Below are 25,775 nucleotides of genomic sequence, written 5' to 3' on the forward strand. Positions count from 1 at the left end.
GTTCTACATGGAGTTTGCTTTCCTGCATTGAGGTTTTGCTACTTCAAGCACTGAGAGCAAATGCTGAAGTAATTGTCATGTGCACTGCACTCTGGTCCACTGAGGACTCTGTTACTCCCTCTGCTCTGGCTCAGGGAGCAAGGCATATGTAGGTATCAGATGAAATAAAAGGGGATAAAGTTCAGCTGGGACTGGCTGTGGATGAGAGTAACAATGATTAAGAAATAAAAATATATTAAGCATGGTCTAACTATCAAGATGCCCTGTAAGGGAGCCTTGGGAAGTTACCTTTCTGTGGTAGTTTCTGCTCATCAGCTGAAGCACTGTGTTTTCAGGGCATGTCTGTTGCAGCATAAACGAGTACAGGTTTGTTTAGGATATACTCAGTGATGCTGGCTACCAGCTCTGGACTGAAAATGTACCATTGTTCAGGATAATTTGGTTGTTTAGCCACATATCTACTTATGAATGGATTAAGCATTTGCAGTTTATTTGTCTTACATCACAATTTATTATGTCCCTTTGAAACTGGTGACATTAAACATTTTCTACTTGAGTTAAGGAATCTCTTGCTCTTGCCTGTTTCTTAGCTGAAAACAAGTCTCCACCTCGGCCCTGTGGCTTGAATCACTCAGACTCTTTAAACCGGAGCGACCGCATTGACGCCGTGACCCCGACCTTAGGGAGCAGCAACAACCAGCTGAATGCATCCTTCCTCCAAGTGTATGTTCCAGACTACTCAGTGAAAGCCCTCACAGACATTCAGTTTGTCAAGGTAGGAAAAAACCTAGAAAGACCCTGCTGGAAAGTCGGGCTTGGCTGGTAGGATGGAGAGCCTGGGGAAGGGAATTCCCTCTAAATTCCTCTGTGAGTAAATAGCATTATGAAAGCAGCTGTTTAAAAGTTACTTTAAACTACGTTTTTTTCCAATATCTGCTGTCTGCTGATTTGTCTTCACTGTTCTTCTCATTTGGACTTGTAAGTAGGTTGGTCACATAATTATCTGGATTTCAGGTCCTTTGAGGAAATATTATAGAAAATAACCTCTTTGCTTTTAGTCAGACCAATCCTCGTGAAGCTTTTGGACCCATCTGAAATGGAGACCCTTCATTATCAGACACTGTCCTTTTCTAAAGGATGACACATTTACTGTTCGTTGCAGTTTTTATTCACTTCTGATTTTGGTTTCAGTTTGGGGTTCTTGATCTTACTTTCCGACTTGCCATCCTTCTTCAACTTGGAGAAGTCTTGGATATTTCTCTTTATCTTAACTTCACATGTATTAGGCTCATGTCTCATACTACCAGTGAGTTGCTGCATGAAATACAGCTCTGTCCCCCAGCATGGTGCATCCCACGCTGAAATGTGTGCGAGTCCTGTGGGAGAGGAAATCTAGCTGAGCTGAGGAACAGCTAATGCTGGCAGCAATTCCAGCCCAGCTGGGAGTCCAGGGAAGCTGATGTCCCATGGCCAGAAGTTGACATTGATGCTTTTCTTAAATTAAGTGCATGTTCACAGTTTGTTTGTATGTAACTCAAGTGATTTGTGAACTTCACTTCTGTTATTTAATTCAATGTTAAGAGTGTGGAAAAGGGTAGACATACTAGAATGCTTAACTGAATATTCTGTATCCAAAATTTAAAAGAAGAGTAAAGTCATGCTGTCAAAACTTTGAGATGCAAGCATACTGGTCAGTTGTTCAGTCCTTCAAAGATTGTCAGTAGATGTTTATCACAGGGCAAGTGATTCTCACTACAGATTTCAATGGCTAATCTGCTGAACAGAGCAGCTGCTCACCCTGTGCTGGTTTATGTGGAGTCCTTCCAAATCTTCCTGTGTTCATAATGAGGCTAATGAATGTTAATGAAACTGTCCTGGTATCTCTGCAATCAGACTTGCACACCTCTTCTTGCATCACTCTGCTTTATGTGTAGGTCAGAGTATTCAACGTTAGTGTTTTCACTGTGCCACATGGTCATTCATTCAATTAATACCTTGTAAAACTGAGGTTGTGACCTGCTCATGCATGTTTGGGTTTTGCTTTTGGAGTTGTGACCTGGTCCATCTGACTGTCCATTTCCAGTCCCTCTTCTTCTGTTGCTACTGAAATTTGTGGTTTTCTAAAAGTCATTTCATCTCTTCCACCTTCCTGCCTGCCAAGATCACCCACTGCTGTGGGCTCATGGGGCTGCCAGTGCACATGCTGCCTGTTCTGGCTGAGAAGGTTGGCCTGGAGGAGTTCACAGGTCTGGTTGCTTGTGGCTCCAAGAGGAATTCTGCCTTCCGCCACCACGTGCAGATGTTTGGGCTTCCCTGTCCCTGGGGCGTCATGGGCAGTGACACTCTGTGCTCTAGGCCAGCTCCTGTCATCACTGTTCTGCTGGATGCAGACAGCTCTTGCAGAGACCAGTGGAAAACTTCATGGGTTGCTAATTTGGACTCATCTCTATGGGCATACCAGTGTTTTCTAGAATCAAATGTCCTTATGTATAAGGCTGTAACTCCTGCTGTGTTTGCTGGCCTAGACAAGAGCAGGAATGCTTGTACTCTATACTTGTACTATAGAGCTGGCTTGGCTCTATAGGGACATTTAGAGCCTCACCAGGAGCTCACTGAAGCTGGGAGAAAGACTTCACTGATCTCTGGTTCTGGTCCTAAAGGTGTGTGCATGGTTAGAGGGAAATGGAGGTCTGATTTAAAAATCTCTGCATAGGAGTAAATCCCTGCCTTTGAACAGCATGGTGATTGCACAGCACTGTTCTTCCACCCTCCTTGGAAATGTCACCATGCTGTGGGTGTTGAGCTGGGATGCTCTAGACTTGCAAAGTGCAGGGATGTTTTGTGGAAACAGGTAAAGAGGGGTTGAAGTGTGGTCATCTGGAAGGGGAAGAAACTTCATCTTCTCATTGTGCTCTACAGGAGACATAGAAGTGTAACTGATTTTTTTTGTTTCTTCCCTGTGCTTGGAGCAGATCTCAAGACAGCAGTACCAAAATGCCCTGATGGCATCCCGGATGGACAAAACACCTCAGTCCTCGGACAGTGAAAACACTAAAATCGAACTGACTCTTACGGAGCTGCACGATGGTTTGCCAGACGAGACAGCAAACCTGCTGAACGAACAGAACTGTGTGACTCACAACAAGCCCAACCACAGTATGCACAGTGAAGGAGCCATCTAGGAGCTGACTCCCCACAACTCACCCATCCCATCTCCTCAGCAGGACCAGCCCTCGCTCCTTCCTGCCTCCTCCCCGAGTGTGAACACCGTTAGTGCGTGCTTGCAACACTGCTGCATCCAGTGTTCTGAGACCAAAGACTTTTGCGTCCGTTCTGAGAGCAGAAGAGGAAGAAACAGGAAGAAAGGAGCAAAGAGTAAGAGAGACTAAAGACCCAAACATAATTTGGGAATGGTGAGCCACCCTTGAGAACGATGAAAATTCTTCTTGCAAAGTAGAATTATGTTTATTTTTTATCTGTACTTTTGATCCTTGTTGGGTTTTTCCTCCTCAAACACATACGGGGAAGTTTAAAAGCTCCTCTATTATTTTTTCAAGAGAGATCATGTTTTTAAGAAGTATTTTGCAGAGTTTTAAATTGTTTCTGTCCCTCATGAACCTCAAATGGGCTCTGTCATGGTTTTGTGAGTTGGCTCCAATGTCCTTAGGCCTCTTCTCACCCCTCTGTGGTCCGTTTTGTTGCCCTGTTGAAAAAGTTAGTAACTGGTACTTGTATGTTATTTGTGTCCTAAGAATGAGCAAGCTTCAAGGAACCTCTGGTTTCAGCCACCTGGAGGACCAAGACATGAGGATTATTACATTCTTGCAGTTAATTTTCAGGGAAGGAGTGGTTACTTTGGTATTTAATAATATTTCAAATTTCAGAAAGTTTCTTTATTAAACAGGCAAAAGCATTGTTACACTTACAGTTTTGTAACCTCCAAAACCTTTGTGTATGTTGAAGATGATACTGGGGGGAAGGAATTACTTAGCAAAACTGTAGTCTGGTGAAATGAAAGCTGGGTGTGATACTCCATAGTGAAGTAACTGGGTGATTTTTCATTGATGCTCCTGACAATTGCATGGTGAAGTAATGTGTGCACCCTGAGATGCCAAGGCTTTAAACACTCCCGTGCTGTAGTGGTCTGTGCACCATTATCTCGGCCAGAGCAGATGGTCCAGCCTTTGCTGAGTATCAGAACATCAGTCCCTGTCCCCCCTGTAATCTCTAATATTAACACAGAAGATGCTGCTACAGTTACACCCAAAGTACATGCTCCAGGTGACAGTAAACCTCTGCCAGTGCAAGGATGGGCACTGCTGAGGAGCCAGAACCATCCTCTCCTGTCTAAGAGCTGACAAAACTTTCCAGACGCGAGTGTATTGCACTTCAGGGATTCAGAGAGGTTCATTTCCAGGCTGTTCCCAGCCACATTCATTCCTTTGAGTGGTTTTAGTGCATTTCCTTGTCTCTTGTCCCTTTTAACAGCCATTGTAGGATTACCAAGGTAGCAGAGCAGAGAGCCTCCCACCCAGCTGCCACCAGCGCAGGGTAACACCTGTCTTGGGCAGCAGAAACCAATTCCTCCACCCCAAAAACCTGGATGCAGACTGGGTGCCTGCAAGAGGCACCTTATGGCAGTTGTGCATCACACATTTCCACAGATGGAGTCTAAGTCCTCAAATTCATAAAAAAAAGAAAGTTGTCCCACTCAGTCCTCTCCCATTATAATGCTGTCTCAAACAAAATGTGAACATCATTGTCCTCAGTATCTGGATTGATAAATCAGGCTTTGTGGTTTCTGTGTTTCAAGACCCTGCTATGGCCCCTGGCTATGTAGCATTTCCCTTTCTTTATGAATGGATGGTCTCTTTGGAGACACCCAAAGAAGCCCCCAGCCCCAAATACAACTGCCAGAGCTCTCTGTGCTGCAGGCCTGTCCCGTCTCTCCTGCTCCTGGGCTGTGAAAGGCTTTCACTGCAAGTTCCCGTGGTCTGTCTGTGTGCCTGGTGGCTGGAAAGGTGCAATATTCCATTGCAGGATCTCCCCGTGGGAATTGGAGTATGTGTTGTCAGAACCAATTGGGTTTGCTTGTCTCTCTCCTCCTCCTCTCTCTTCCAGCTTCAGAAAGCAGCCCTAATTTTTGCTGTCTGCCCTGGTGGGAGCCACCCATCAGGATGAAGTCCCTGTAAGAGACATAGAGATTGCACAGTATCCAGCTTGTGCACCCAGTGAGGAGGAAACAGGCCCTCCAAAGCCTTGCTCTCACATGTAGCTTTTTGACGTTTTCCCATCTAAAAGTGTTTCCTTAGCACCAGCCCAGCACCGCTGAGAGCACAGGGCTTGGCAGCAGCACGGGCTGGCCTAAGCCTTGCACCTTCCCAGAGAGCTGCCAATATTGCACCTTTCTCACAGAGCAAAATGTCCAGATGTTACAGCGTTTGCAGTTTTTATCTAGTGTTGCTGAATGTAAAAGTTTGTTTGACACGGTGGTGAACTTGAGATGCAGTATCCGTTTTGTCAAACCTGCCAAAGGAGGGAAGGCTCAAGTCAAGGCAGCTCTCTCCAGGATCAGGTTGCTCGCTGGATCTGACTTCTGCTTCTTATGGCAGGTGAAGGATTTGTTTCAATGTCTGTTTCCCTTTTTAAAAAAAAAAAAAAGAAAAACGTGAAAAAAAAAGCTTCAATTTTTCCAACCAAAGCCATGTGATCCCAAAGCAAATACCTCCTGCTTCTGCCCATGCTGCACTGTTCCAAAATTTGCAGGCGATTTTTTGCATGACTGTTTTTCATCATTTGTACAGATCAAATAATGGAAAGTGAAGTAATTTCACTTAATTTCCATAAAAATAGTTGACTATAGATATGTTTCATATGGAAAATACGAACCTGACCCAGAAGGGGTTAGGAGCTGCTACTACTAATTAGCTTGAAGAACAAAGCATGGTCCTCTCCTTGGAGGGGAAAAAATCCAGTCTCCCTGTTCTCAGGGTATTTACAGTTTTACTGTTTAACAAGTGCGAGGGGTTCCCAGCTCTCCTGGTGGGAACCATCACAGCAGAGGAGCCCATGCCCAGCTCAGGATCCCTCTGGGATGCCAGGGCTTGGCTCTCCTGGCTGCAGTGGAGATGCCACGGTACCTGATCCGTGCCCTTGCAGGGGTGTCCTGCCCGAGCAGATCTGCTCCCTCTGCCTTGCAGGGCGCTTGGGTGCCGTGCTGCAGGCCCACCACAGCGCAGGGCACCAGCTGGTGGCTTTGGGAATCGTTGGACTTGACCTCAGACCTTGGCCAGGCTTTGACTTGTAGAAAGGATACTGCATCTTCCCATGTCAACTCCTGCTGCTGCCTTTGTTCCCCCTGCCCGTCTGCCCCGGTGCAGGCAGCAGGGTGGATGGTGGCCTGTTGGCCAGGGGAGGCTGGGAGGGCATCTAGCCATGGTTTCTACTGTCAATACAATTTTGCACAAGAGTTCTTTGAAGTGAGGTTTTCAACACTAATATCTTAAATGCACAACTGTGAATTATATCTTTTACACTCCTGTTGGTTGAATTTCCTTTAAATGAAATGAACCTGAATCTGTTGTAACTATGATTTATTTTTTTAAATTCTGTGTATTGCCAAATCTTTGTAAAAGAGTGAAGGAATGTTCTTGCTTTCCAGTGAGAATCTTTCTCCAAGTGAGACTGACTCTGGTGATGTGGAGATCATATGAAACACATTAGTTCTGAGAGGAGAGGGGCTCAGTGGGGGGCTCAGCAAACCAGCCTCAGCCACTCTGTGCTGCAAGCTCAAACCCTTCAGAGTTTACAAAGTGCTTGTTGTTTTGTTCCCAGCTTGTCCACTCCCTGAAGTCCCAGTGCAGCTGGAGACTGCTGCCCTGGAGGAGCTCTGGTTGGGTTATCCCACAGTGGGATGAGGAATGCTGGCAGGGTGTCTGGGCTGGCTGGTGGCAGGGGCCCCAAGGCTGGTGTGGCAGGAGAAGGTGCTTCCCTCATCCAGATGCATGAGGAGAGGAAGCTCCACAGGGCAGATCCTTCTGCTCACCACTTCTGCTCCAAACCTGTGTCATGTGTAGTTCCCTCTCACATTCTTTTTGCCCCTGTAAGTTCCTGCTCCAGACTGAGCAGGAATGGGATGATGCTGAGATCTGTGTGAGGGCAGCTGGAGCTGCCTGCTGGAGGTGTGCAGTCCTTGGGCCTGTTGGAAGAAGGGTTAGCCACTCATTCACATTGTGCTCACTTTTCTGTTCCTCCTCTCTTCTCCTGGACTCACTTCCCTCTTCCTCACCACTGGGGGCTTTTTTGTTTGTGTTTCTTCTTTTCTTTAAGTGCCTTTTTGTGTGGGTGGAGCTGGGAGAGTAGGAGTCTCAGGATATGGCCCTTTGCACTCAGACTGGAGAAAGCTCAGGGCTAGTAGGGTGAGTTGCCCCCATGGCCCACACACATCACCTGCTGTTGCTGCTTCTCAGCCTTCAGGGCCCAGCTTGCATGGGGATGAGATTTGGCACTGGTGGTGTCAGGCTCTGTTTGAAATCAGCCCAAAGAAAACCAAAGAGGTAGCTTTTTGTGAGGGGCAGTGGTGGTGCTTCCTGTGATCTCTGCAGAGCTCAGCCAAGGGGTGTGGGGGTGCTGATGGCAAAGAGCAGCCCTTTCTCCTCACAAGCACCCTGCATAAGCATCCTACATGATGGAGAACACAACCACATTCTCTAGCACCCCTTGGAACTTGCATCTTCCTTGTGCAGAATTACGTTCTCTATAGAAATCATTCCCACATGAAAGATGTGCCATGTTTTATATAATAGCTAATACACACATCTGTGGTTTTAATCTAGTACCTGTGTACCAATTGTCAAGTTACCCAGTGTCTGGATTACCAATAGAAAACTGGGGCTGGGGGTGGGAAGGGATGCTGCTGAGTACCTCTTGTGGTGCTGACTTGAGGCTTCATCCCAAAGGTGCCCACCCAGCATTGAGGGGTCCCTGTGTCCACACTGTGCCCTGTCCCAAGGCAAGAACCCTGGCTGTGGTGTGGTACAGCCCCAGATGTGCTGCCTGTCCCACCACCTGAATCTACACTGGGGCTCTACATAGACCCAAAGAAGTACCAGTTCCCTGGATACTGAGGGTTGGTTTGGCCCAGTGTTGAAAAGATGAGCTTAACCAACAATCAGGGATCTTTCCATGGCATGGATGGGAGAGCAGCCTTCATCTGACTTAGCCAGCAGGGAAGACAGGCTCTGCACCACAGGCTGGGCTGGGCAGCCACCCTCATCCCTGCACTGCTGCTACACTTGGTCCCTCAGCTGCAGCTGTCTTGTTGGTGTGATGTCTGTGGTGGTGATTCTGGCTTCACTCCCATGTGTGGGCAGCACAGGGGACCTGGACATTCATGGCTTCCTGCAGAGCCCCCTCAGCAATCCTGCTTGGTGTCTCCCTCTTGTCCTGGAGCCTGGCTTCATGCTGGGTTGTGTTTCTCTGGGGTCAGTCTCAGGGCTGCATCCAGATGAGGAGATGCTGTTGCTGTGGGTCCAAGGCAGTACAGCTGAGCTTTTCCATCTGGTGTGTGCTTTTTTTTCCTGAGCTTTAGGGATGGGAAGGGGTTGCTGGAAAGCTGCCTCCAGCCAGTGGCACAGTACAGGTGGCAGATAGAGTTGTTTCATAGGTTGGTAGCACTGAATTCAGTCAAAATGCTGTTTTCTTCTTGTTATCCTGAGGTTAGACTCTATAGCAGTTCTTCATGTTGGAAATACGGTACTCAAAGCTGCTGGTCTGTCTCCAGCTGAAAAACAATGTTCTTCTCTCAGGTTTTGTCTTTGTGCTCTGTTTTTCTCTGAGCAGGACTGATCACTAGGATCCTGCAGTAGATGGTACCCTGGCTGCTCTTGCTCCTTCAGTGCAGATTTCTGGCTAAGGAAGTGCTTCGTGTTTGATCCTCCCCCAGAAGCAGAGGTTTGGCTGGACTTGGCAGAAGTGGCCTGTCATGGACCTAGGCTGGAGCTTTGTCAGCTGTTGTGAACCTGAAACATGCAAAGGCTGCAGGTGGCTCCAATGTTCCAGGGGTGGATTTGATTTCTTTGTTGTCTTCTCCTCCAGAAAGCAGCGTGGCAGTTGGTTTGTAACAGGATTTGTTGGGGAGGAAGGGCTTGTCCCAGCATTCGGTGCTTGGTGTAGCAGTCTAGCATCCCTTCTCAACTGTGTGCTGATCACAGAGCTTTATCATAGGAGGTGGTGTTTTATTCTCTGGGCATCACTGTTGAACCAAATCCTTCCAAATACAAGTGAAAAACTAGTTGGTGTCAGATGCCTTTAGTTGGAAGTGCCAATATGGAATGCATGTCCCAAAGATCACTGTGGGGGGATGAGGGGTTCCTGCTGAGCTGCCAGGCCTAGATCAGCTCTAGTGTCATTCCTGCTTTAAAATCTCAGGTCCAGCAGGCTGGGCTGGGCTTGGCTGGGCAGGCTGGGGGGTTTTCACCCAGGGTACGTGCTCTGTCCTTCTGCACTGTGCTGGCTTGGATTCAGCATTGTGGCTTCTGTGACAGCTGTGTTCACACTGGCCACAGCTGCTCCTCTGCTCTGCTTGCTGGGCTTTAGCTGAGTGTTCAGGAAGGTGAGAAGGAGGGGCAGCAGTCAGGAACAGGCCATGCTGCAGCCATTCTGTCTTCATTTCTCACACTGAGGGTAGGAGATGCTGCCTTCCTCGGAGATCACATGGAATTTGGTGAGTGGAAGCCCAGCAGGGCCCCAGCAGCAGTGCTGTGGTCCCATTTGATCCATGATCTCCTAAGCACAAGGGTGGTTTACCAGCAGTTCAGGGTCAGGCCCTGCTGAGGGACCTCAGAGCTTTTGGCATGATTTTTCTCCAGCAGAGCCAGCCTTGACACCTGAATCACCAGGCAGGTGCTTGGATGCCAAATGAAGTGAATTTGAAAGCCCAAATACTTGATGTGTGTTCTGAAGCCATGAGCAGCTGGTGCTCAGCAGCCAGAGCTCTCACACCAAACCTTTCTCCTTCCTGGCTGCCCCTAGCCCTGTCCTGGTTGCTGTGGCTCGGCCTTGGTCCCCCCATTCCAGAGCATGGTGGCTCTCCCTTTGCAGTGCATTTTCATGGCTGTCTGATCCCACTCCAGCCAGCTCTTCCCTGTGTCTTATTTGCCATCATATGTGGTCTTTGCTGATTGTATCATATTGTACATGACTTCGGGTTTCCAGAGTTGTAGTATTCTGACTACAGTATTTCCGTGTGTGTACATAAACCTGAATAAGCACAACTGAAATCCTGAATGAAGTGTATACGTTTCATATACTGATTGTCATACAAATTAATTTTATAATTATTCCAATTTTGTTGTAGATTTCCAATCTTTCCTATTTATTTTGTACCAGATTTATTTGTATATTTTGTGATTTTGTTTTAAAGCATTTTGTTTATTTCTATTCTTTTTAGATAAATGATGATTTTTTTTTTTTCTGTTGAACATTCCAGTTTATGCATTTTTCCCTCCTCTATGCTCCCCTCTCATTTCCAAGGGACAGATTTTGGCATGTGGGTGGTGGGCTAATGCCTGTGATCCTGTACCCAGATCTCTGCTACATTTAACAGTCACATTTAACGGTCTTTAATCTCCACTTCAGCTGCCAAGAGCCACAGAGAAGCCGGATCTTGTTCCTTTAGAGGCAGGTGTTGCTCTTTGCTTTGGTGGGTCTGGCCTTGGGGAGGGCTGTACTGGTGGCTTTGCTGATCAGGGGCTGGCTGGGAAGCTGGTGGCAATGGTAAGCAGCTGACTTTCTGAAGTTCCCTCAAGGGTGAGGGTCTTTTTCTTTCAGTAATAAAAACCCCTTATTACAACCTGCTCTCCATAGGTCATGTTTGTCTCAAGTGCAGATGGTGTCTGTGGGTGCTCCTGCCAGGCATGGCGGGGTCTGCAGCGAGGGATGTGGCTGGGGATGGGTGAGCTTTGGTGGAGAGAGTTGGTCCATCCCCCTGCACTTGGGTGCTGCTGCCTTCTCCCCTCGTGTTGGGGTTTTGGCAGTGGGGCTGTGTGGAGCCTGCAGCAACAGAGACATTTCTGAGCAGGAGAGCAAGCCTGTGCTTAGTCCTTTGCCCACCATCACCTCCAGCTCACACTGGTGGAGGAACAGCCCCTTTCCTGTGTGTCAGATACAGCCCTGCCATGTGCCCATGGTGCTTCTGCCATCCCTCAGCCCCTCTCCTCCTCAAGCTGTTCCACCCAGCCACTCTCGCTGCACCATGCTCAGCTCTGGAGCTGCCAAACCCTGGGTTGGCAAGATGAGTAGCAGCTGCTCGAGCCTGGGGATTTTTGCTGCACCCACTCTGTCCCTGCTTTTGTGCTGCAGGATGGCCCCATTCATCTGGACCTCCCTCCCCATGATGTGTCAGCAGGACAGAGAGAGTGGCAGGTCCTTGAGGACTCCTGCTCCCTGTGTGTGCCTGCCTGGCAGCAGGTGACAGATGGTGGGATGTTTTAAGTGCAACAGAAGTAGGATTAATGTGGAGGCCAACTTAGGGGCTGGCTCTGGTGGTAATGAGCAGTGGGAAGGAGGAACAGGGCTCAGGACTTCTGGAAGGGAAGGGTGTAAGAGAGCAGATCCCTTCAGGGAGGTGGGATGGATTTTGGCTGCTAGGTCCAGCTGCTGTGGCAGCAGTGCCCAGAGCTGTACCCAGGGCTCTGTGTCCTGGAGGCTCCAGCAGTACCTCCTGCCATGGCCAGGCTCCACAGGGCTGCTGTCCTGGAGGGAAAGTGTCCTTGTGCCAGGCCAGGGTGGACCAGTGGCTCTGCAGTTTCAGATTTCTTCATCCATGTTTGCTGTGCTGGGGCTCCAGGCTGGAGTTTGGAATGGCTGCTGCTCAGGGACTGGCACAGAGCTTTTCACCCTCCATCACAGTCAGGCATATCCTGATACCCAGCTGGGCCTTGCTCTGGGGTGAGGAGGTGCCATAAAGGAAGAGGAGCTGGGAGCAGCTCTGATGGCTGTGCCCTCCTCAGAAGTGGCAGTGCCCAGCCCTGGTGTCTGCAGGGCTGTGGCCAAGAGCCTCGGGTTCCTGGCACTGGTAGGGCTTGGTTCCTGCAGCCCCTGTGAGCCCCCTCAGGCTCTGTGGAGCTGGGAAGGTGGATGGGAGATGGTGGGGAAAGTGGGAGAAACCCAAACCCGAAATCCCAGTGAGAGCTCGGGGCAGGGGGTGAGGCCTGTTCCCCCCATGCTCACCTTGCTTCCACAAGGCTTTTTCTGCATGTCTGTCCTTGGGCTGGGGGACGATTACAGAGAGAGCAGCAGGTTTATGGAGGAGCTTTCCCTGAGGCTCTGCAGAGTGACTGGAGACACAGGCACTGCCAGGCCACCAGCCTCTGCAAAGCAGCAGCTGGTGCAGGTCAGCCATGGGCTGAGGAAGGTGTGGGCTGGAAACCTGAGCTGTGACCATGTCCCCAGTGCCAGCCAGGGCAAGAAGCTTCACCCTGGCTTTTGATCCATCCACAATTTCATGGGGGAGCCAGCACAGGATGGATAGGATAGTACAAGGCCTGTGTGTCTGTCAGGCTTTGCCCGACATTTTCCCACCATGAAGTGAGGGTCAAATACTTTCCATTGCTCCAGCCTTGAAGACTCTTCTCCCCATCTGTCAGAAATAGCCCTGGGCTGGGAGTGAGCTATTTGTGGTGACTGATTGGGAAAGAGGAATGCATGGAGCTCCCCAGACCTCCCTTTCCACAGCCACATGCCTCCCCCAGCTGCTGAGCTAAAGCTTAAAAAATTCAAGTAGCTATACTTGGAGAAACAAAGTTTAAACATAGCTGAGCATAGCATGGCCTTTGGTGAAAGGGCTCGGGAACAGCTCCCTGGAACCCTTCCTGCAGCACTCTCACTGTGGGTACATGTTAGCTCCTCTCCAGACCCCAAAACTGAGGTGTCAAGGGCTCAGTGCTCTGGAGTTTTCAGCAATCCCTTAAGTGTCAAGTGTTGGCCACCAGCTGTTGCCATTTAATATTGCTTTTCTAGCTGGCACTTTGGGCCCTGGGACTGAATATCCTTTTGTGTTGGTGCTGATGGGGGAATCTCCTCAGGTCTGGTTTGGTTGACATAAGGAGTTTGTTTGTAGGGGAGAGTTGAGCTCAGCAGTGCCAGGGCTGCCTGTCTTAGCTGGGCACAGCCTTGTGTGGCTGTGTGGCAGCACTGGCCTTCCCTGGGTATTCTTGTCTATTTAAGCAGGTTTGCAGCTCCTGGAGAGCACAGGCTGTGCCCTGCTGCCACTCTGGCCATGTGTCTTGCAGGGGCAGGGGGCAGGAAGTGGCCCTTGGTAAGGTCTGTGGGAAACAGCCCTGGCAAGACACAGTGTTGGAGATAGTGGTAGTGCAGGGATGTTCCCCTTCCTACCATGAAAAAGCCCCTCCTCACTCTCTATGTCCAAGCCAAATGTTTCTCTGCCCTCCTTATGCTTTCCTGGCTGATGCAGATGGTGATGACAGAAGCCTCATGCCCCACCATTGCTTCCTGGGGCAATGTGAGGACCACGTGTGCCCTTACAGCAAGATCCACTGCCACTGCTCCTCAGTGCTTCACATGACCAGTTCCCAAAAATGTTCCCCAGTCACCCATCCTGCTGGTAAACCCACAGATCAGTCCCCTCTCTTCCCACCAACTCCAGCACAGCCCTCATCATCTCAGCAATACACCACAAAGCACCAGGCATTTCTTAGAAACATCATCATTTATTGACTTGAACAACTGCCACTAGAGCAGCATTTTCCTGCTCAGATGTTGGTGGTGTGGTTTTTCTTCTCTTATTCTCTACTAAGATACTTTAAAATGAAAAAAAATTAAATGAGTTTATGGTACTGAAACAACAGTCAAATTCATTACAAGAGGGCCCTCGTTGTAATCCCTTTGCAGCGAACGGCAGAGGCTGGAGTAAGGGAGGCTGCACCCGTGACTCAGAGGAAGCCACAGGGCACTGCTGCCCAGCTGTGTGCCAGCTCTGTGCCTTCCCTGGGCTGGCTTTCAGGCACAAGGACTACCTGCCCTGCCTGGGACACCCCCGGTGCCCACGCAGCAGCCGTGCCCCTCCTTGGCCAGGGACGCAGCCCTGCCCCCACGGCCGGCGATGAGGCTCCGCTTGCTCCGCACCAGACCAAAGACCAGGGCAGCTGCTGGATGGCTCCCACCCTGGGGCTGGCCCTGGGGCATCTGCTGTTTCCTAGTTTAGGGCAGGCCCCTGTGGCCTGCAGCCCTCTGGCACAACAGGCCCTTTCACTCCAGATGGTGGCTGGGGTTGGTTTTGGGATGCTTCACTTAAAAGTTGAGAGGACAGAAAGATCAGGAGGAACACAGAGTGACTAATGTAATGCTAAAGCAGCAGCTTCAGGCTCCTGGGTTAATATTTGCTGCTGAAACTGGAGGAGTTGAGAACAGAGTGTGCAGCTCACCTGTCTGAGAAATGCCCTGGAAATTATGCATCACATGCCAATGGTGAGAGAGCTTGGAGACACTGGGAGAGGGTAACAAGTGGCTACAAGGTAAAAAGTGTATGGCAGCAGATGTGCAAAGAGCTGGAATCTCACTGCCATCCATGATGGCTGGAGGAGTCAAACCACTTACACAGAGAAACTCACACCAACAGAAGGTAAACTGAGTTCTGGAAGGCACAGCAACAGCCTGGCTAACAGGGGAAGGGGGATTATGTAACCCAGGAGCAGAGGGTTAAGGGCAGCAACCTAACAAGCAGCAGGACTTGGATAATTTTGTCTCCTGCAGGGCCCAGCACATCCCTTCTGTCTCCACAGAGAATGTAACGTATGCCAAAAACCGTTCACAGGACACTGTTAAATGAAAACCAAATGAAACACATCATGGGAAAGGCAGAAACATGCAGCATCCCAAAATGTAATGGGAGTAGCATGACAGCACAGGCGGGCAGTCCAATCTCAATGCACCACCCAGTTAGACTCCATCAGCTTTTTGAACCGTCTGCAAAACTGAAAACAAGGGTCTCCTCCTAATTAGTGTTAATTTGTTAGAAGTTTCCAAATACTTTCAAAATGTGCCTTTGCAAGAATCACACCCCCCAACCCATCACCCCAAGGGCCCCAACAACAATCCATTCCTGATCACTGCTAGAGTCACGGTTTATCTTCAGAAATACTTGTTTCTTTCCTTCTTATTCCTCTTCTTCCTCTTCTTCCTCCTCTTCCTCTTCCTCATCATCATCTTCATCATGGCAATGTGTGATTTCCTGAGGTGCCTGGGGGAAGAGGTTGGGCGGTTTGATCTCACTGATGGAACGGGTCAGTTGGTGCCGCTTGTAGTCGGAATCTTTGAAATCCACCGAGGTGCGATTGCGTGTGGCCATCGGCGACTCCTTCTCATTGATGTCGACGTGCGTGTGCTCTACTGTGGACTCGTGTGGCATCTGCACGTGGAACAGAGAGAGGAGGTGACAAGGGGTGTCCCAGTCCCAGGCTGCCTCCCTGGGACACATGGAGAGCAAATCCCAGAATGTGACCATTTGGTCTACAGTCCATCAAATGCCACCAAACCCTCCAAGGTGCTGTTGTGTCCTGTGGAATTGATAATGGACGCCAGCATGGGCACCTCTGGGATCCACCTCCCTGGGATTGCAACTCACCAGCACGTGGGCGGCTCTGAAGAGGTAGCTGAAGGGGTAGTAGAGGAGGTTGATGAAGGAGGCTGCATAGAGGTCAGCGTAGCGCATCACCTGGCTGGCAAACAGCGTCTGCCGAGAGCCGCTGCGGAACAGGCTCCCCATCATCCCGTAGCACATGTCCATGTCGTGGGTCACTTTCTGTGAGGAAAGCACAGGTTAGATCCTGGGCCAGGCAGGCAGCACCTCAGAGCCACAACACTGAGGCAGAGTGCCCTGAGGGCTGGGGCCTATGTGAGACCTTTAAGGATCTCCAACAAGGCTTTCTGTGCTTGTATCCCGTGGCATGAGGGCACAGCTGAGCCCCAGGTAACAGAAAGGAAGGTGGCAGCAGGCTCAGGGCCAGCACTGCTTTAAGCTGGCACCCCAGGGCTGGCTACAGCTCCTCTGAGCCTGTGTGTGCCACTGCCACGTGCTGCAGCAGTGAGCACCCTCAGCCAGTGCTGCTTGTAGGCATAAGGAAAGGGACCCTATTCCAGACCAGGCTGCCTTTCAGGAGAGCCAGTGACACCAGAGATCTGAGACAAAGTGGCTTTGCCAAGCCTGCTGTGCCCACCCAAAGGCAGAGCAAAACATTTCAGGACTGAGCAGTGGGGTTGGGTTGTTAAGCCCTTTGGGATCCAGAAGGATGAAAAGGGATTTTGATGATTGGTACCTTAATGCGTCTCTGGATGGAGCTGATGTCGGGGCGTTCATTGCTGCTACTGTCCAGATGCCTAGTTACAGGCGAGAAGGTAAATACATGGTGTGAAAAGTCTTTCAGAACCAGATGCTGTGGGATGGGGCTCAGGGGAGGGAGGCTGGTCTGGAGGGGAAGGTTGGTCTCGTGGGCAGAGCCCAGGCCCGAGTCAAGGCTCCGGCAGCAGTGCCGTTAACCCAACCCCAAGGTTTTGTCATTGCCGCTCGTTAGCCGGGAGAGGCAGCAGGAAAGTTGTCACTGTTTGAACACTTACTTGTACAGCTCGGCCAAGAAAATGTCCAGACTCTGCAGCTCTTCAAAAAGGGCTGGAAAATCCAGAAAAGAAAGGGGGAAAGGGTAAGTTTAAACTGTTGAAAAGTGCTGAAAGTGAATCCACTCCCCTGCCCACTCCCCTTGCGTGGCAGCAGAGGGACACTGGAGCAGGGACACATCTCATGGCCTCTGGGCAGGGAGAGGGGTCAATCACATTCTGTGCCATGGGAAGAACTTTGGGCTTGCTTTCTGGTTGGCCCTTTTGTTTTCGAGGCTGAACCTTTGCAGCTCTCACCAAAGCCTTCTAACCAGCCATGGGGCAGCTTGCATAACCCCCAGCCCTATTTACACACCGAAGGGCAAACCTGGGAGAAAAGCAGGAGCGCTGGAGGATGGGAAACACACAGCACTTTGGCGGCAGAGCAGCAGAGGGAGTGGGAGGAACGAGGAGGAAGCAGCTGGTGAATAGGGACTCCCTGCAGATGGGAGAGCAGTCATGGCTCAGGCATTACAGGGAGAATAACCCAGGTATTGTCAGATATTTTTTAACATAGAAGCCAAAGCCACAGCTCCATATGTACAGAGGAGGAGGAGGTTCTGGCGTTATTGATGAGGAAGAACTCAACCCCACCCAGCTGCAGCTTCTCCCGTGGCCAAGGCAGCACTTGGCTGATTACACAAATAGCCTGAGAAAGAGCACAGAAAGGCCTGGGACCCCAAGGCCAAACCACGGAGAGACACCCCAGCTCCTGCCACCAGCATCCAGACCCAGTGAAAAGGGCCAAAAGGAGAAGTGGCAAGCCAGGGTGATCTCTCCCCTGCACCCCTAAGCCCTGGCGATCTCAGGGGTGCAGCATCAGACAAGCAAGAGCAAAGCCTGGCCAGGGGCTTGCCCGGCTCCTGACCGCTTTTGTCTGTCCAGACGTGCAGCTCCTGCGCCAGCTCGGGGATCACCAGGAAGGTCCGCCAGCCCTGGCGCTTCTTGGATTTGAGGATGTCTCCAAAGATATGGTCTCCGATGTACAAGATATCCTTCCCCTTGGCCCCCAGCAGGTCACACACTGTGTCCGAAGAGCCTGAGAGAGGAATGGCGTGGCTCAGAACAGTGAGCCAGAACAGGTGCATTTTCCTCCCAGAAACCTCCACCCTTAACCGTGGCTGCCCTGGACACTGCTCACCTGCCTGGGAGTTCACCCAGGAGCAGCTCTGCCTATGCACACCCCTACAGGAATGGCAGCAAGAGAGGCCATGGGAGAGTAATGGAGCTTTGGGTGTCACAGACAGCTCTGTATCCACCCACTGCCCTTCCCTGGCTTGGCAGAACCTTCCAAGTGTGTTCACACTGGTGGCAGCACCTTTAAGTGCAGCTGGGGACACTGCACTGGGCCAGCTGGAGCCACCCCTCCACCACAGGCCCTGCAGGCATTTCCCAGACCCTCTCTGGCAAGAATTAAAAGGACATTTGAGGAGGAATGGGTCCATCTCTTCCCTGCAGTGTGCAGCTCTGACCATGGAGATTCTGCTGCAGTGTGCAGAGGGCACTAAACAATGTGCCTTGGGAAGTACAACCTTGCCTGGCACAAGTCCTCTCACAGCTGGAGTGGCTGAAGGCCACGTCAGAGCCACTCCACACAAGAAGAAGGGCTCCTGCCTCACCTCCAGAGTACACAATGCCGTGCTGCAGTGGGCCAGTGTAAGTACCAATCTTCAGCTTCCCGGTCACCTGTGGAAGGAGGTGTTGTGTTAGTGCTGAACAGCTGATGGATGGTCTGGATCTTTTCTATATTGATACCATAGATATATCACTCTTTGTATGTCTCGCTCCCAAGCAGCCCAGAGGTGGCTTTTCTACTGTCACCTGCAGTATGGTAGGGAAGCCAGCAAAGCCTTGAGTTGATAGGGTTGCTCAGGAATCACTAAGATGAGATTCCAGCCCACAACCTCTAGAGTACGTCCTGTCTCCTTGTCACTGAGGGATGCCATAGAGGAGGTGCAGGAGCCCTTCCAGCCACGGAGGTAGCCTCCACTGAGCACTCACCGTGTCCACCTGCCGCAGTACAGTGCCTTCCCCAAAGAAGAGGGGTTTTCGTGCATCCACCAGGATCAGGTCGAAGTAGGACTGCCATGGCCGGTGGGCACTCCCAGGCTACAAAGGCAAAAACAAACCCTAGAATCAGGCATGACACATAAAAACACAAGGGAGTTTGACTGGAGTGTCGCTGTCCATAGCCATAACCTTGTGACACTGCTGGTCCATCAAAATCCCTTAGCTCATCCCTCCCGTGGGACAAGGCTCCTAAAGCATTCCCCTTTTGCCACAAGCCCGTCCTATCCCAGTCCTAGCAGTGGGGGCTGAGGACATGGTGTGAGACAGGACAACAGAACTGAACACACAGCTGCCATGTAAAAAGGTGCTATAAATGACACTCTGCTTCTGCTCCTGAAGTGACATCCTGCACAGATCCAGGCACATGCAGCTCTACAGCTTCAGCTTACAATGCCATACTGGTACTTTTGCCAAGAGTGGGAAAATGCCTGGACTCTATCCCACAGAGCATGGCTTTGAATCACAGCCCTGCCCAAAGGATACTGAGCCCTTTCTGCCCCACGCTTCCACACTTTGTGAGATCAAGGCCACAGCAAGGGGCATCTTCAGCTATCAGTTGTGGTGAGTATCTACGCTCTCAAAATTTCCCTCATGGCTGCCTTCTGCTTTTAAAGCAGTGTGAGAACACATCTTTTGAAAATGACATAGCCTCTCACTGGGATACTGAAAGAGCAGTATAAATTTGTATCATAAACCTTTCTCCAAAAGTTGCAGGGCTGAGTTTTGACCTCAGAAAAACACACAAAAAAAGCATGATTACAACTTTAGGAGTTACGATAATTAAGGCACAATCAGCCATAAACGTTTCTGCTGTTCTATTAAACTATTTCCTTTCCATCATGGCTTTTTTTAACAACATCCTAACCACTCTGCATTATTTCTAAGAAATCTGGCTACAAAATGCCACAGTTGAAATGTTTTATCACTGAAATCATGTTATCATTAACACAGATTATCATTTGAGACCAGATGATGCCCCTTTTCTCTTTGTTATATTGTATTTGCTTTGATCCCATTCAAACAGGACACAAAACAGCAAGTGTATTTTAACCAGATTAAAGCAACTAATCCCATGCAGCGGATGAAGCAGGATTAAAATGCTTTCTAGCTACACAGATAATTAGGCACATCAGTGTCTACTGCAACTGCAGTCTAGAATTCACATACCTTTGGTCCATGTGGAAAGTCAAACAAGTAAGTCATAATTTTCTAAAAGAGAGAAATAAAGTATTCAAATATGTGCTTTTAAACATTCATTTGTGTAGTTTATAAAAGCATACTTTTCTGATTTTATCTTTTCAGATTACAGAACTTTATTTTTAGAATTTACACAGAAGCCAGTATAGGATTTGGAGACAAAATGAATGAACAGGACAGTGACAGGAATTAAATCAGTAATTTTTATAATCAAATAACAAATAACGTTGTCTCAGAAAACTGCACACTGCTTCAGGGATATCTTGCAATGCTTTAAAATGGCATATAAATCTTTAGCAGTGTTACCAACATCTTGACATTCACCTGGAGTTGGAAGTAACCGTGTTTATTTCTCAGCTTAGCAGACAGCCCTTTCTGGGTCTCAGACCTCTCCAGGATCTTGGTTTGGTGACCTCTCTGTACTCAGACCATCTATCTCACTTGAAAGGGAAACTCTGCATTTTAAAGGATGCTAAAATCCAAAACTGAGTATCACTTTCCATTACAGCTTTTTAATTGCTAAGGAACTGAGTGAAGCACAGAGGGACTTAAACCAGACCTGTGCCAGACTAGCTCAGTGCCAGAACCAGGACGACAAAAGGTGACTTAAGCATTTGCATCCACCACTAACCCTTCCTACACACAGATTAGAAAACACAATTCCCCACCAGAAGATGCCCCATCAAAACCCATCTAAATGCCTGGCTGGCTCATGCTTATTCCATGATATACCAACCAATTCAAGCAGCACTTACATCTGTGTATTTATAGTCGCTGTTTGTGACGAGAAACACCTTCCCCACTTCATTCATGCGGCTGAGCAGCAGTGGCAGCTTCCCCTGGAAGCCAAGGGGAACATCCAAGTCACACACAAAAGTTACAGACATTTATCATGGGAAAAACACTTAACTATGATCCCACCAGACAAAAACAAGGCAAATCAAACCATCGAGCAAGCAAACTCACGTGTTGTGCACTGGCCAGAGCCAGGACAGCTGCTGGTCCATCCAGGGAACCCCTCCAGAGCACAGCCCAGGGGAGGAAGGCGAGGGGGAAGGGCTCAGCAGGGCTGCAGTGCCTTTGCCAACCACAGTGCCAGGCACCCTGTGCTGCTCCCACCGATCTGCTCCAGCTCCAAGTCCGTTCCCGAAATGGGCCCAGAGGCAGGTGAAATCTGAGCTCACGAGCCACAAGTTGGAATGCATTATAATTCCAACCTCAAATTAGGGGAGAATTTATTCCTGGGGCTATTTTTATTGAATCTGAAATCTCAGTCCATTGCCAAAATAGCTGATTACCTCACTGGACACTTACCTAAGAATTCTGTAGGCGTGTAACTAGAAACAAGGTTAACTGCTTTAAAGTGATAATCTACCAGAGAACTCATCTAAACTAAGAAATACTTACTCCATAAGTGGTCCAGGGAGGCCTTGCACACTGAACAGGTGGCAGGAGTAAGGGAACCACTGCAGCTTGCTCAGTTAGATGTGCTGAACACACGTTTTGGAGTTATCAAGAGACTAGACACTGGTGAGTCTTTCAGGATCTTTCCCTCAGTCCCTCATGGCTAAGTGTAACTTTTTTGTCATGTGGCTAAAAAGATGCTCAAATGTTGCTTTTTAAAGAGAGGTTTGCTTAGGCAAAAAAACATTGAAAGGGAACACAGTTGCTTTCAGCACTGAAAGAAACAACGTGAGCTTTGCCAGTTTGTTCGCCTTGATAACATTTCCTCTGGCTTTTATATTTTATGTATAAAACTGTGCACATTAATACAAAATCATGTGGATCACTGGCTCAGAATAAAGGCTGCATCTGAACTTTCTACTTTGTCTTTAGCTATTACAGTAGAAATCACAGCCTTATCTGTTTTGTGATTTAGCAAAGCAAATCAGCATGTTTATTTCTTGCCTGCTTAGTCAGTACTGAATGTCACATAGCACAAGTAAAGTAACTTCACACTTACATCTTTCACCACATACTTCTCCAGATTCTCAAGGGTCTTTTCCTTAAGTGATCCCTGAAATAGAAACAACAGAACCCAGTGAGGTCATGGAAACTTATGATGTAAGAGACAACAAAGTAATGCCAACTTTCACACTTTAAAATGCTGTGAAAGTACAAACCAGGGCGAATCTGAACCAGTGACTCTAGAGATGAGAGGCTTTGAGTAGCAGGGACCATCACAAACTCTGTGATCCATCGATTCCCTCACCATGGTAAATAATCCACTTCAACAGCATTTTAACCCTTTCGGAAGGGAATACAATAGAAACAAACAAAAAATAGATTTGCCATACCAAACAAGATAGTTAATGACCTGTCTCCAACACTGACCATAATGCTTTAGTCAAAGGCCAACTCCAACATTATCACACAACACTGCATAAGGAAAGAAAAATAGATTCCTGACTTCTGCATGGGTAAAAGGACACCACAAGTACAACTGTGAGCAGAGTTCTCCTGTGATGGTTTTCCATCCCACCCAACAGACTGCTTGAATGAAGGAGAGCAAGAAAATCATGTCTTTAACCATATGTTAATGCTCACAAAATTATATTCTAAATTTGTGCACAAGTGTGTGCAGAAGATGAAATGCTTCTCTCTAATTAGAGAACAGCTGATCTATTTTTCTCTTTAATGCCAGTACTTTTTAGACAACATAGGATAGTGCCAATGTAAATAGTGGCAGAACTTGCAGTAGAATACTGCTTTAATAATTAGGACAATGTACAAATTGTGGATTTGTAGTGCAAATACGCTTGTGGCATCATGCTCTAAACCCCATGAATTACAGTACAAAAATGAAATCTGGGCACAATAAGAAAGGAATAGGAAGCCAAGCCAGATATGTTCCCATACTAGGAGAGCAGTTGAGATCTTGACTTACTCCCACAAAACTGCAGTCTATTATTTGCTCACTAGGCGGCAAAGCAGGACCCTGCCCAGAGCAGGGAGAGAACATCTGAACTGAGGAGTTACAAACCAGCCCCCAAACCCAGTTACAACCACACACATCCCACGGAGTTCCTGCAGTCACCTTGTAATGAACCCAGTCAACAGCATCTCTGACATCCTGGAACATACTCCTGAAGGACATGAAGAGGTCTCCATCCTTAAACCCTGTTTCACAGCTGTGAGGAGACAGAAGAGAGATTCTAGCAGCCTGTCACAGCAGGTAAGAAACACACCAAGGAGTGAGACAGCTCAAAATGCTGTTTGCAGCTTGTGTTTTCATCTTACCATCATGGTTTCTTATCTGCTGCTTTACTAGAGCTCAGACTTGAAAGAAGGCTACAACCACAGTTTAACAGGAGCTGTGTGTTACCCAGGAATGTCTGTGCCTCCACAGCAGTACTACAGCTTTCTGTAACTCTTACTTCTCACCCACAAGATAAAAAGACTGCAGAAAATTGCAAAAATGCCATTTGCAGGATTCAACAGAAGATGAATGGTACTGAGGGAATAAACAGAGTGATGCTTTTTCTCCCTCTTTCTCAGGAAGGGAGAGTCCTGGAAATCAACTAAATGTAATGCTGCTGAGAGGAGGAACTTTTTCTATGTTGAACACTTAGAATTAAAATTACAAGATACTCTGGAGGTATCTTTGAGACAGCATGACAGCTTGCATCAGAAGAAATCAAGAAGGATTATACAGAGCTGTATTTATTATGACAGCAATCATCATGCCTCTTCTGAGAAAAGGTTCTTCACCTGATGGATTGCCAGCATAAACAGTTCCTCTGCTCCCAGGTGAAATCACATTAAACCTTTGCCTTCCACTCACATATATGCAAAGATGACCCATCACCTGAAGTGATGAGCAGCATCACATTTGCCAGTTCAAACCACAGCTTGTTTTCATGCTTATATGTTTTTGAAAGCAAGTTAAATGCTCATGCTGCACAAACAGCCTTTTATACCACACTGAGCATTTCATCTCTAAGTGTGCAATGTCCTTTATTACAACATGAAGCACTTGTGGTAACAGGCTGAGGAAATTCAGCCTTTCAGTTACCAGGCTCCAATGGACACAGGTTCAAAATGAACTGACTGGTGCCTGTAATCACCCTGTAAAAAGTGTGCAGCCCTAGAAACTGCCCCAAATACCAATGTCAGTCAGTATGCTGGTACTGCTGTACCCTGTGAAGGAACCTTCATAACCAGCCTCTGCAGAACTCACTGATCAAAATTATAGGAGGCCCACCAAAACCACTTGAGAGGCCTCCACTGATAAAGAGTATTCCATTTGTGCTCCATCTTGTATAAAATAATAACAATCTTACTGTTCCATCATCATCTCAAAGTGGAGGGAATACAAACCTCGTGTATCGGTCACAGTTAGTAAAGAAATCCACCAGGCAAGCCAACAGGTAGGTCTCTGCAAGAAAACACAGTAAGATTGTAAGACAAGGATAGCATCATGCAGGCAGCTAACTTTAGACCTAGTGCCCAAAGAAAGAAAATTCATGTAAAAAAAACCCCAAACAGAAAAGCAGAGTACAGCATCAGCAAAGCTTTACTGGCTTAAAAGGCACAAACTAGACTCACCTGGTAGATTGAATAACGTGTTCAAAATGTAAAATCTATCTGTGTCATCCCTCTGGATAAATTTATTTGGATATTGTTCCCGTGTTTCAGGCCTGAGAATAAATAAAGTGAAGAACAGTGAAACCACAAAACATAATTAAGATAAAATGTGCTGACCTGCAAAACAGAGTTGTAGCAGGGTCCACTAACCAAAGTCTGGTGTGCTTTAATCAACACCCAGCCTCCCCACATGCACTCTTGGCACAAGAGCAAAAGTGCATGTAGGGGTGTTCCCTGGGCTGTCCTGACTCCAGCAGAGCCAGGACAAAGCTCTCACTGCTGAGCCAGCAAACTGAGCAGAGCCCACACAGGGACACAGAGGGGTCCAGAGTCCACAGCTCGACCTTAAGCCCCATGCTGATGGCTAGGAGGATGCTTTAAATCATCTGCACTTTCATTATTTGCTTATCTTAAACTCTCCTCCACTTTCCATGTGCTGCTCTCCACTCTCCAGCAGCTCTCAGCCAGGGGCATGCAGGGCTTGCTGCAGGAGGCTTGCTTGGGGCAATTCATCAGCAGGGTGGCCATGACTGAACTTGTATCATTATTCTGGTCTCCTTAATTTCTGGAGATACTAAAGATCATTTTAGACTCAAACAGGAACTCGAGTGCACATATAAGGGTTTTTTTTCTAAATTCTGGAGACCTGATGCAAGGACTTAGAGGCCTGCAATGACAAGGTTTGTTACCCTGGGGCCCCTGAGCTTGCCTTGCCTTCCATTCATATGCCCTTGCAGCAGCAATGTGGAAGGGGGGATTTGCTAGGACACATCAGGAACATGGAAATGCAGTCCTTTCTGGTTCCTAAAGCACCTTCTCTGGGACAAGAAACACAAGCAGCCAAGGAAGGCTGCAGGAAATGGCATGTAATGCTCAGTTCTGACACCCTCAAAGGTCAAAACATGAAGGGGTAGAGCAAGATTGTTCCTTCCCCAAGTCAGCTTAATCCCTCACACGTTCTTAGCAATGTCTGTGGAGCTGACAGTCTCATGGGGCACAGGACCACATGCAATGACTTTGTCTTGACTGACAAGCTGCTGATGTTAAACTGTGGCAGGATAGGTGAAGAACCCTTGGATGATCCCATCAGCTCTTCCCCACAGCACACATTCCTCTATTCCCAGCACGCTATGGATGTGCCTGCAGTGGCACAGCCCTTTCCCTTGTAAACATCTGGGCTGTTGCTGCACCTGAGACCCTCAATTCATCCACAGCTAATCCTGGAGCTGTAGGAACACCAACACAGCTTCTGC

At 48.4% G+C, this 25,775-nt stretch overlaps 2 protein-coding genes across 11 annotated transcripts in view; one reads left to right on the forward strand and one right to left on the reverse strand.

The window, feature by feature from the left end:
• Positions 1–10,850, forward strand: part of CNNM2 (cyclin and CBS domain divalent metal cation transport mediator 2) — a 116,986-nt gene extending 106,136 nt beyond the window's left edge. For 2 of the 3 annotated variants that reach the window (XM_056494983.1, XM_056494984.1), the window contains 2 exons: positions 591–775; positions 2,973–10,850. In XM_056494983.1, the coding sequence (XP_056350958.1) occupies positions 591–775; positions 2,973–3,182 (395 nt within the window). In that variant the 3' untranslated portion in view covers positions 3,183–10,850. Of the gene's footprint in view, positions 1–590; positions 776–2,972 lie in introns of those variants that run through there. The other variant, XM_056494985.1, reaches the window with a different exon arrangement.
• Positions 10,851–14,840: 3,990 nt separating this feature from the next.
• NT5C2 (5'-nucleotidase, cytosolic II) overlaps positions 14,841–25,775 on the reverse strand; it is a 59,830-nt gene continuing 48,895 nt past the window's right edge. For 7 of the 8 annotated variants that reach the window (XM_056494265.1, XM_056494266.1, XM_056494269.1 and 4 more), the window contains 13 exons: positions 24,484–24,575; positions 24,256–24,313; positions 22,973–23,066; positions 21,899–21,952; positions 20,691–20,774; positions 19,906–19,947; positions 18,670–18,777; positions 18,288–18,354; positions 17,537–17,707; positions 16,633–16,684; positions 16,335–16,395; positions 15,644–15,820; positions 14,841–15,427 (listed from right to left, as the gene is read on the reverse strand). In XM_056494265.1, coding sequence (XP_056350240.1) covers positions 15,176–15,427; positions 15,644–15,820; positions 16,335–16,395; positions 16,633–16,684; positions 17,537–17,707; positions 18,288–18,354; positions 18,670–18,777; positions 19,906–19,947; positions 20,691–20,774; positions 21,899–21,952; positions 22,973–23,066; positions 24,256–24,313; positions 24,484–24,575 — 1,312 coding nt within the window. In that variant the 3' untranslated portion in view covers positions 14,841–15,175. Of the gene's footprint in view, positions 15,428–15,643; positions 15,821–16,334; positions 16,396–16,632; positions 16,685–17,536; positions 17,708–18,287; positions 18,355–18,669; positions 18,778–19,905; positions 19,948–20,690; positions 20,775–20,901; positions 21,870–21,898; positions 21,953–22,972; positions 23,067–24,255; positions 24,314–24,483; positions 24,576–25,775 lie in introns of those variants that run through there. The other variant, XM_056494272.1, reaches the window with a different exon arrangement.

Source organism: Oenanthe melanoleuca, chromosome 6, assembly GCF_029582105.1.
Source record: "Oenanthe melanoleuca isolate GR-GAL-2019-014 chromosome 6, OMel1.0, whole genome shotgun sequence".
NCBI classification, from domain to species: Eukaryota; Metazoa; Chordata; class Aves; order Passeriformes; family Muscicapidae; genus Oenanthe; species Oenanthe melanoleuca.